General features: G+C 33.7%; 1 protein-coding gene across 1 annotated transcript in view; it reads left to right on the top strand.

Moving 5' to 3' along the window:
- Positions 1 to 12,370, top strand: part of Oseg6 (intraflagellar transport protein Oseg6) — a 690,115-nt gene that overhangs the window by 302,033 nt on the left and 375,712 nt on the right. The window contains exon 17 of the mRNA XM_090372456.1: positions 6,842 to 7,005. Within this exon, the coding sequence (XP_090228582.1) occupies positions 6,842 to 7,005 (164 nt within the window). The remainder of the gene's footprint in view (positions 1 to 6,841; positions 7,006 to 12,370) is intronic.

Here is a 12,370-nt window from a genome sequence, read left to right as displayed (position 1 = left end):
TTAATTGGGTAAAAATATGTTTTTACTCAATAAAAACATATATTAACATGTGTAAGTAAAAATATATGTTTTTACTCAATTAAAAAAAAAAAAGTCCCTGGTGCTTCACAGTTCCTGTTTCATAGGAGTTGATTCGGCCATAGTAGAAAGCAACACAACTCTGAACTCTGTCACCCCTCTCCCAACCTTCTCCCGTAGTAAGGTAGCGGATTCATGATTTCCACTCAATGTGTTGTGTTTATATAAACTGTTTTTCTTTATATAAACAAAGGTGAAGAAATAGTCACTAAGTCCAAGGTGCCAAAAAGGGAAAAGCCATTCATGATACTGCTGTTTGTTCCAGTTAGATCCAAACCAAAACTAAAGTATCTAAAGGTTGTAATTTACTTTTGTTCTTTACTTTCCCCCAATCGTCTCATAAATGACTCATGACATTATAACTCCCATGGCAGTGTGCATCCATTTTTAAAACAATAACGAATCAGCGTTAGTGGTGGTAAAGTGTAGGTTATTGAGATTAGGAGTGATCTACTACGTAACAGCTGACAACATAATTTTAGATTTTAGACAACATAATTTTAGATTTGTGCTAATCTTCAGTGTTATTTTGTTTTTTGTTAGTATTTTGTTATTTAGTTCAATATAAAAAATTTTATAATTATTTTTCGAATTAACCATGGAGAAAAGCATAAAAGCATCTGCTATTTTAAACTCAAAATAAAATGCACTGCTGACGAAAATCTAACGAAAGAAGTTTAAAAAAAATTCCAAAATTGACTTCATGTTTCTCTCATCTAGAAACAGAACTGACATCAACGACAAGTCAATCTACAACTTTTGACACTGACCAAATGGGAAAAGAGCCATCAATTGAGGTTGAGCAACAGAATGACATTCAAAACACACCTGAAGAAGAAGAAGAAGAAGAATCCTTAAGTAGACCATCTCCCTCCACAGAAGAAAATTAAGTTTTTTCAAGGTTGAAAGAAACTGAAAATATCGATATCAAAAATCTTAAAAAAGAGAATTGCTCCCCTGACATTGCAAACTATGCAGAGAATTTAACAGCAGATATGAAGACATTTATTATAAAATACAGTGCTTGCAAGCCAAAAGGACCATTTCCGAAAGGCGCCTCCGTAGCTAGGTGGGAAGGAGCAGCAGTGCGTAGCACATGCTTCTTGATTAGACTGGAGTTCAAGCCCGTTACCACCAAATACGGAGGATGCGGAAAGGTCAAGAAATGACCACCACATATCCCTGAGCAATATGGCCTTAGTTGCTAATGCTCCTAAAAACCAAATAACAAACAAACAAACCATTTCCGAAAAATAACAAAAATAGGTCATTTTTGTTAAAATATTACTCAACCACTAGTAAATCTGGATTAAAAATGAACAGGCAATGGCTGTGCTACTTCAAAAAACTGGATTCCGTATTTTGCGAGCCATGCTGGATGTTTTCTGGAACTAGATGTAACTGGACAAAAGGCATCAGTGATTGGCAAAATTTGTCTATTAAAATTTAAGGACCATGAAAATAGCTGTAAGCACATAGAAGCATGCATTGCAAAAGAAACATGGAAAATAAATACAGGATTTGATAGAATTATGGAAGAAAATTTGCATGAACAATGCAATTTTTGGAGAAAAGTATTAGAACGTGTGATTAAAATAATCCTAAAATTTAAAAATATTTCTTGGCTAAATGGCTAAGAGTATGAAAGATTTGTTTATGAATGGGTACTGCAGTTGCATCATTTCTACTACTCGGGTAGTATGAATGCATTGTTTAATTATATCTCATAATTGTGAATCAACCTTCACAAAGAGTGGCCAAGGTATTGCACTGCTTTGAATAAGTAATGCTTCACCAGTGGAGAAGACTAATGTTACCTGTTCTCGGTGGATACCACCACCCAGATGAAAAGTTGGAAGCCACCCAGATTAAAAATAATATTGAAAATTTTGATTTTGTGTTAACAACTGTACTGATAGAAAAAATCTTGTTAAGTATTAATTCAACATCAACAATTTTGCAAAGAATGAACAAGGATATTGGTCAAGCTGCACTGGGCATAGAAACATCATGTAATCAAGTGAAAAAATTAAGAAATGAATTTGAAAATATCGTCGAGGAAACATCATCTATTGCCCAGAAATGGGGCATACCTTATCAATTTGCAAATAAATGAAGGAGATTTGTTAAGAAACATTTTGATGAACTGGCAGAGGGCTACTGATTTGAAATGCAGAACTGTTCTTTAATGTTAATATTTTTTTATCGTGTGACTTTTTAAAATTTTTTTTAAAAAGTGACAATGGAACTGCACAAAAGGTTTCAAGGACTAAATACAGTTTCTGACTTTTTTCCATTTCTTACTCCAACTCAATTAATTAAAATGAATGACAGTTCCATTATAAAACATGCAGTGAAGGTGTAAAAGAAATTTTCAAGTGACTTTTCAAAATCATTTTCAATGCAATTACTACTCTGCATAAAGTCACTAAAAAAGTGAAATTTGCAAAAATTAAAACTATTTGCGAATTTGCAGAACTACTCATAACAAAATACTACTATGTGAGTGTTACTTTTTTGGAAGTGTGCTCTTATTGATATTATTTTTGAAAATTCTGGTTACTTCATCAACCATGCCACACACTTTCTCGAAATTAAGATTAATTAAGAATTATTTGACGAACACCTTGGGACAGCAACGTCTATCAGCACTAGCACTGCTTAGCATAGAAGCACAAGAAGCTGAAAGAATGGACGTTTCTAAATTAATTAATGACTTTGCCAATGCCAAATCTAGACAAAAACCATTCTAAATCACGTAAGTCAATATATTACTTAATTTAATTTCAGAATTTATTTTGATGTTAAAAACGTTTTCACAGGCATAATTCCAAAAATTTTGTAATGAAAAACCATCATGCGAAAAGCCTTGCGAAAATTTATTCCAGTTTAATTTATCATCTACTGGACCAAATATAATGAAATTTTTCACACAGCTTAATCTTAGTTCCAAAATAGAGGAAAAACTTTCAAACCTCTGAAAATTGCAGTAGTTTTTCCAGGATAGTGGAAAATATGAACATGTGATCAAGGAAATTTTATCGCATAATATTAAGGTTTTAGGATACAAAAAACTTGGAAATACATTAATTCGAAAATGCATCTGGTTTCAAGTTACCCGGTATTTTCAGATTGAATGTTAATTTTTTTCTTTACCATTAAACTCTGAGGCTGGAAAAGAGTTCTGCACATTTATGAAAACATTCTTCAACTTGGACATGTCATCAGATCTTTCAATAAATACTACATGTAATGGAACAACTATAGATGGTGTATTTAGTTGTGAACTAAAATCTCTTCAATGTAAAAATTATATATCCTGCTTTAGTCATCACTGACCAATACTTTCAGTAACCAATATGTAATTATTATTAATAAAATAAAAACATTGTTATATCCATGAATTTTATTAATCTGAAAATTAAAACATTTTTAATGCCTGCCGATGACTCTTAAATGTAAAACACGATAAATGTGCTAGTGGCAGGACACATTATGTACAGTCTATAAATATGAAATATGTTCATATTTATATTTACAGAATTTAATATTATTTTTGTTTTTATATTGTACTGATAAAGATTTTAAATACACGTTTACCATTGTATTTCTAATTTTTTTATTTTACTAAAACTTAAGTGATCTGACATCCTGGATTATGCATGACAGTCCCAGATTTAAGTTGTTTGTCCTACATTGCAAACTGTCCCAGAAAATGTCCTGGATTGTACTTGTAGCATCCATACTTAATGGCAAACATAATGCAAATCATTTTCATTATGTTAGCCGGGAACCAATGGTGCAACGGAAAGAACTTTTTTTGGTAGTAAATAAGTTGTGGATGTCAGAAAAAACAGAACTGACCGTAGAAACACTGAAAGCAATAGTACAAGTTAAGTTCCATTTTGCTAATTTTTGTGAAGAATTTTATGAAAAAATAGCAAATAATGAAAAATTATTAAGAAAAATTCACTCCACGGAGAATACATTTAATTATATTATTTAATTTCTATTGTTTTTATTGTTAAAAGAAGTATGTATTTTTATTATTATTTCACAGAAATGCCTATATAATAAAGCAAATATATGTGAAAAAAAAAACAATTTTTAGGATATATTTGTTTTTTTAAAGAAGTGTGATATTTTATAAGTTTAGTTTAAAGAAGTACAGGTAGTTCTCGACTTTACAAGTTAATTCGTTTCTAGTGCGCGCTCATAAAGCGGGAATTTATTTCCCATAGACATAAGGTTAAAAATAGGGGTTACGTTATCAACAATGAAATTAATTAGCTAATTAGTTTATGTTTAAACAATGATTGATTTATCCAAAGAAATGAAAATGCCGCCTGTAAAATCAAGCAAATTATAATAATAAAGAAATTATTTATGACTTACAAATGTTAAAGAATGTTTATTCTTCATCATCATCATTGACTAAATGCACACTCATTGATCACCCGTTGTTGGCACTTGTTGGTTTGTTACAAGGAGTTGTCGTCTTCAGAAATGCTTCAAGAGGCATTTATTTCCAAGGTAATCTTCTCTTATAAATTTCATGATTGCATGCATAAGCATTTTTTAATGGCACACACAAATTGAAACTAACATGATTTGTGTGGAGTAACAAGTTTACGAAGCTTAAAAAAAAAGGAATGAATAGAAGATTCTGAAAATTTATTTATGTTCTTTATACGATTGAAGGTTGATTAAAGTAAAGGGGAAACACATTTCACCAAAATAACATAAAAACCCACACAATTCTAGCTATAGGTAATTTTCGCAAATGCAAGAAGATCGAGTTTACTACCCATTTATAATTGCTTGCGGTAATAGAAAAGCCCAATAAACCGGAAAGTGCAGATTGTTTTTATTGTTTTATGGTCGTAACCTCCAGAAACGTGCTTTAGAAAAATATCACAAAGGCATTTAAAATTGATTCTTATAATGGGAACATACGATTACTATGAAAGGGCAGTGCATTTTAATAATTTGAACTGGTAACTAATATAATTTACAAAACATGCTCACGACCTTTTATATGGCCTTAAAGTCATGCTCGTGACCTTAAAATGACATTTTAGAGAGATAACTAGCTTAGTTATACAGTGAAAATTTCAACTTCCGAGCTCTTGAAACGAATTAACAAAAAACAATGTGTTATTGGGTTCACATTACGATATTTTCACAATACGATGGTGTCTCTGGAACTGTTTAATATCATAAAGTGGGGTACACTGTATTGTATAGCTATATACGTGGTTTGAAATGTGATATTTATGAATGTTTAACATTGATTTTTTGTAATTAATGTTCATATTTTCGATTTTGTTGATACTTGATACTTGGGGGAAAAAACTGGTAAAGCGAGAACTGCCTGTATATGTATTTAATTTATATTTTGTATGTGAATTTTTTTTTTTTTTTTGTATAAAAAAATTTTAAAAATATATGTGTATATTGTTTGTTTGGGGTGAGGGGGATTGTAAAATTGATGTCCCGCATTGGAATACTAAGTATCTGGTCACTTTAACCAAAAGAAATATTTTCAGACTGGGGCCAGTGCTAAACTTTGCATTGGGGGCCCACTTTTTTTAGTTATGCCACTGCTTCTGACACTCAAATCTAAACAACAATGCCATCATTATAAACAAAACTTTGTCTTATTTCTGAAGAGATGCATATCTGCTACAGTACCTTTCTGAAAGCAGTTAAAAAAAATGTGCTTTTCGAGAAAAAATCTCCTTTATGCTCCCTTCTGCATACAAATACAGGTAACCCTCATTTTGTGCTGGTCCAGTTTGCACCGATTTGCAATAGCACTGATCACTAACCACAAGGCCATTTTTATTTATTTATTTTTGCAATTTTTTTTTCTACAATTTTTTTATAAATTGAAAGTTTAAAATTGTCAGACAAAATTTATTGGCATCGTACTGTACTAAGTATCATGCACTGTTAATGTGATCAAGGAGTCTGAGCCAATCAGTGATTAGCGCATCCGTATTATAGACAATCAGAGACGAGAAGGCTTCCCGCCTTGAAAGTAGTCACTTGAGGATGCAGGGGATAAAGGTCCATGCAGTGAAGCATTCAGTTGGTTGTTGTTTACACCATTTACACAAATTAGAAATTTATTATGCTAACATTTTTTATTAATTATGCTATTAATAAATTAAATAATAATTAATAATAATGATAGCCATGTGCAGTTTTTGCCAATCGTATTATAAAGTTTTTAATTTAATAGAATAAAGAGATGGCATGTCTGGTAAAAGAAGTTCAGTGAATCCTAGTGCAAATAAAGCATGAAAAAGGCACGTTGATGTATCACATTGGAAAATGAGATGGAGGTTATTCAGAGAATGGAAGCTGGTGAAAGCCACCCTAACATGTGTAGGGCTATGAATATGCCTTCATCGACTATTATTACAATTATGAAGGATACTGATAAAATAAAACAATTGATGCAAAGTGGTAGGTAAAATTTTTGGTGTCTGGAAACTGACCCTGTGATTTCTCATTAACTCCATGATATAAAGGGTTCCATTTGCACGTTTCCCCAGGAACCTAACCCCAGCATAAATCAAGGGCTACCTGTACTTAATCAGTTCTTTGAAAGTTAAAAGTTGGCAGTTATGTCTATGACACACTACACATATCTTATTTTAAAAAATTTCTGTGTATGACACGAGCAACCATATGTACAGTATATTTATAAAAACATTTACAAATAATTGATATTTGAATTATATTAATTTTGTAGGGCCAAAGGTAGAATTAGTTGACAAGATAAAATTACCAGCAGGACAATTTCCTCTCCTTTTGTACAATGGAGAATTAACATGTCAAACTCAAAGTGGTAAAACTACAGTGCTTGTTCTTTCTACACATCAGTTGGAAAAAATGAAAGAATATTCACCTACAGAGGTAAATTTTATAGAAAATCTATGATATGAATATATGTGGTCTTAAATAAATGGAATGCAAAGGTTGACTTTAAAATGTTACTGAAAGTAGATTTTCTGCACACATCATGTGATTTTCAATGATCATATACAATGGTAATTGTAAGACTGATTTAAGGCAAGTAAATTTTCCAAAGGATTGTTTTTTTTTTTTTTTTTTGGCTTTTATGCCATTTATTAAAAGTGAGCAACAAAGACTGTTCCTAGAGTTATATATGCCTGCATGTAAATTTGCAAAAAAGTGTGCTTTTATTGCCAAAAGCTTATTGTTAACATTAACATTTACTGCCATTGTGGCTTGCTGCCTGCATATTTGATTGCACAATCCCCACTCATTTGAACAGCCCTGTGAGCAACAATTTTTTTTTTTTTTTTTGTTATATTAATACCTATGTATGTACAACAACCAATGATACACATATATACACAAGATGATTCTAAATTGCACATCATAAATTCTGCAATGGGTTCTGCAACATAAATTCTGCAAAGGAATTGCAAAATACTTAGCAGGTTTTGTCAAAAATTACATTGATTTTAAGAAAAATGAATTAGTTTATGTCACTTTCAATATCGGAAAAATAGATACAAAATGGGGAAAAAAATGGTGTGATATTGCATTGGAATGCGGAAAATAAAATGAAAAACACAAATGACACAATCAAACCTGAATTCACTGGGAACTGCTTGCCACATACATCGATTAGCCAAAACATTATGGTCAGTGAGTCACTATGCAAATCAAAGCAACTGCAGATGAACTACGGCATGTGCTCAGGTCAGGACACGGTATAAAAAACACCTGATACTGAGTTCCGTCAATCAGTGTTACTCTTAAGTCCACTGCCTTTCCCATCTGAAGATAGGAAAGGCAGTGGACTTAAGCGAGTTTGACAAAGGCCAAATTGTAATGGCCAGACGACTGGGCCAGAGCATATCCGAAACAGCACAGATGGTCCGAAGAGGGAAAACCCACGAACCGCCAGCAAGGTGTTGGACGAGCACAGCTCATCGATGGTTGAGGTGAGCGAAAGTGCTCCCGGATGGTACATGGCAACAGAAGGGCGACTGGGGTGTAACTCGCTGGTAATTGGAATGCTGGTGACGGGATTAATGTGTCACAGCACACAGTACATCGAACCCTGCTGAAAATGGGGCTGTGTAGCCGCAGGCCGCTCCGAGTGCCCATGCCAACCATGGTTCACTGGCGAGAGTGCCTGTAATTGGCCATTAACATTGAAACTGGACCTTGAGTGATTGGAAGAAGGTCGTCTGGTCCAATGAATCACACTTCCTGTTGCACCATGTGGACAGCTGGGTATGTATGTGTCGTTTACCTGGGAAAGTGATGGCGCCTGGATGCACCGTTGGATGAAAACAAGCCGGTGGCGGTGTCATGCTTTGGGCGATGTTCTGCTGGGATACCCTGGGTCCAGTCATCCATGTGCCAGGCACGCTGATGTCTAACACCTACCTAAACATCATTGCTGACCAGGTACACCCTTTTGTGGCAACGGCCTCCCCTCTGGTGGTGCCATCTTTCAGCAGGATAATGCACCAACCACCTACCTAAACATCATTGCTGACCAGGTACACCCTTTTGTGGCAACGACCTCCCCTCTGGTGGTGCCGTCTTTCAGCAGGATAATGCACCATGCCACACTGCCTGGGTTATTCGAGACTGGTTCCCGGAACATGAGAAGACTTCCACGTATTGCCCTGGCCTCCAAATTCCCTAGACATCAATCCCATCAAGCATCTGTGGTTTGTGTTAGAATAGCAAATCCCATCTGCGGCATCTCAACCACGGACCTTACAAGAGTTAAAGGATCTGTGTTGGTGCCAGATACCACAAGACACATTTAGAAATCTTGTATTGTGCATGCCTCGCCGGCTACAATCTGTTTTGGCTGCACGTGGAGGACCAACGTCATATTAGGTAGGTGGTCATAATGTTTTGGCTCATCGATGTACAAACTGTAGCATGGTTGGTGTAGGTTTCAGCAAAAACTTGCATTTGTGATAATGTAATTATTATTTGCATTGAACATTAAATGTACAGTATAACCACAATTTACCAAAGCACATGCATTTGCACATTGTGCAAGCAAAGCTTGTATATGCTCCAGACCATATGGACATTAGTGGCATCCTGAACATGCTGCCAAAGTTCCTGCCTGATAAGCATTTATTTCATTAGTACTCACCATGGCTATGATATGACCCTATAGATAAAAATTAAGGGGATTCAAAAATGGTGACTGGGCAGGCAATTTCAGTAGAGCATCATGAATGTGACCCATACACTATCTTGGGTAATTGTTATTCAGGAAACATTGTACTAATTAGATGAAGTGTTCAGGTGCACCGTCATGCCTGAACTGCATGCATCATCATGTATCCAAGATAGCACCTTCCAAAGCACATCGAAAATATGGGGGAGAAAGTCCAAACAGTTTGCCACAAAGGCAATCCAATATCATATGTAAACCAATAATTGTTTACACTACTATTATGGTCCAGACTGTGATGGAGAAATTCTGCTGTATGCATGGTATATGAGTCATGCCTTTTCCACACATGCTGATTGTGAAATGCATTCCTTGTAAAGCAGAGCTCATTTGTCCACAGGATCTTGGTAAGGAACACACTTCATGTTGGAAAGTCCATAGGCAACAGGGCATGTACTCTGAATATGATAGGAATGCATCTTTTGTTCCCATAATATCCTCCAGTTGTGATCATCCCATATGTACTGCTCTTATCTTCATACTTGTATATTGTTCAACAGTGGCCATTATTTCTTTCACAGTCCAAATTATGTATAACTCATGCATCAGCATCCACAAAATAGGGCTGCAATTTCACATAGTCTACAAATTGTCATTGCCTTTGAATGATAGCATTTTCTTACATGAATGATGTAATGACATTGCAGCACAAATTGTGTTGACATAATTAAAAAGAGTGCTTCTAGCAAATAAAAGTTGGAATTAATGTTTAAAGATTTGTTGCTGTCTTAATTTATAGACTACAAACTTTCTTTCCCCCCCCCCCTCAGATGAATTAAAATAAATTCTTTCTTTATTAGGCCTGATGAGAGAAATAAGGAATCCAGAAACAGTATCACTATTAATAGCCTCCTTTTTTTTTTAAAGGTTATCAGTATTCCTGCATTTTCCCAATGATTAAATAGTTCTAAAAGTTGCAACGTGTGTGTGTGTTGGAGTTTTAACTTACTTTATGTAATACTTTTAACACAATAAAATTCGCTTAAAAAATCATGTGATTTAATTAGTGTTATTTACATGTGATTAATTTATTATGAGCAACCATTACATCCTCTTTTTTAATACAAAAAATAAAAATAAATAACAAAGCAGAACTTTAAAATACAGTTTTTTGCATTTCATGACAACATTCATAATTACCCAACACAGTGTATAACATGCATTCATTAGTTACCATTAATTTGGAAGCACAGTCTGCAGTGGTATTTGAGGAGCATGCTGGAATGCAGTTACTAAGGCTTTAGCCAAATTGTTATTAATAACCTCTTGTTTTTTTTATTTCTAAAGGTTGTCAGTATATACGTCTGTTTCCCACATTCACAAATGCTTTTATGAATAATGGTTCTTCTGCTAATGAATTGATGCATTCTTTAAAATAATTCCCTTTTCTATTGATTAGCATGAGTATCCCCTCAATGTTAAATATTTTGACTATCCTAATTCTTTCTCCTGTTCCTCTAACATATGGAATAGCAAATTTTTTATAATTGAGATTTTGCTTATGCGTCTTGTTATTTCTATGAAAATTATTAGTAGTTTTTTACTTAAATGTGATGGATATCCTTTATTTTTCAAATCTTATTTATATATTAGTATTAGCATTAGTAGTAACAAATGATACATTTAAGAAGTATGCTTTTACATCATCACTAAAAACAAAACAAAACAAAAAAACCTACCCACCTCTTTTGTTCAGTTCTCTCTAAAAATTAGTCCAATAATATAATCATTCCTTAAATTTGTTCATACTAACCTCTTTAATGTTTTTTTCAGCTCTGAAGTACAATAACTGCATTGCCACTTTTAATTTTATTTTTTAAGTGCTTTGATATGTGATTAATGTATCTTTAAAATTTCCTTCCCCATAAACTTTTGATAGTTTTTATTAATTTGACATCAAAAATTGGAAGTGTCATCATCTTGTTAACAAAATAAATTTTATTTGTATTGTGATTCATGAAACCATTGATAGAAAAATATTCTGATGGTACAGCAAAAAAAGAATATGTTTTCTGAGAATGGCAGCTTGATTGTTTTGATATAATATTTAACATATCACATATGTTTTTGTTACTCAGTTTTAACTGTAAAGTATTAATTTGAACTTTTATCTAATTCTGAATATTATTAATAAAAAAATAAAAAAAATGTGGTTTTATTTCCATACATCATAACCTTGGGAGTTCTCTATAGTGCACACTTCATGGAGTAGTCAAGTGCAAGAGTTCAGACACGTGTTTGAGTGGACCTTGGTTCAAGCTCACGACTGCTTAGTATAGTTATTGTATTCATTGTTAAAATGATTAATTGTAAAATACTCTGACCTAGTGGTTGTGCTGGAATATAAATAGAAATTTTTTTAAAATTAATAATTGAATTAAAATTATTAAAAATCATACAGATATGCAGAGACAATGTATACTAATTCACAGAATGCAGTTGAAAGTTCACTAGTGGAGGAGGTACAAGTCTGTTACTAGGAAAGGAAATGTGTTTCCTGTGGCAGGAAATCCTTTTCAAGCATATGGGTTGTATGCTTGAGTTAGTGTGGCTATGGATATCTGGCAGGAATTTGCTTCTGGTCCTTGAGGCTGTCTCAGACATTCCCTCAATTATGTCAAACTGGGTTTGCTACGTACCAGTCTGAAATGCTGATGGAACTGATTTTCAGGTGACACTCAAGTCAAGTGGACAAAATTTCAGCAAAGTCCAATTATTCTGTGATAACTAAATCCTCTACTTGCATCTTCTGTTAGTAACCCTGGGTATAACCCCATTTGCAACTCCTGAAATACAGGGTTGAGGTGTGGTGTCCACACCACACAGAGGAATGCCACCTCTTTGTGTTACCAGGCAATACTACATCAATCACCGGTTGATGATTCTTATCAACTGATGTAATAAATAGATTTTCTTTAACCCCTTCATCGATTATTCCGAGATATCCCGATTTTAGTTTTAAAAGTTATTTGGAACTACACGAAATATCTCGGGTTACAATAATACCCGAAGTAAACAATATATTTCCAAATTTAC

The sequence above is a fragment of the Mastigoproctus giganteus genome, chromosome 1 (assembly GCF_048544385.1).
Source record: "Mastigoproctus giganteus isolate SK-2022 chromosome 1, ASM4854438v1, whole genome shotgun sequence".
Taxonomy (NCBI): Eukaryota; Metazoa; Arthropoda; class Arachnida; order Uropygi; family Thelyphonidae; genus Mastigoproctus; species Mastigoproctus giganteus.
The sequence above is the reverse complement of the archived record's forward strand: the minus strand, read 5'-3'. Positions and strand labels throughout refer to the sequence as shown.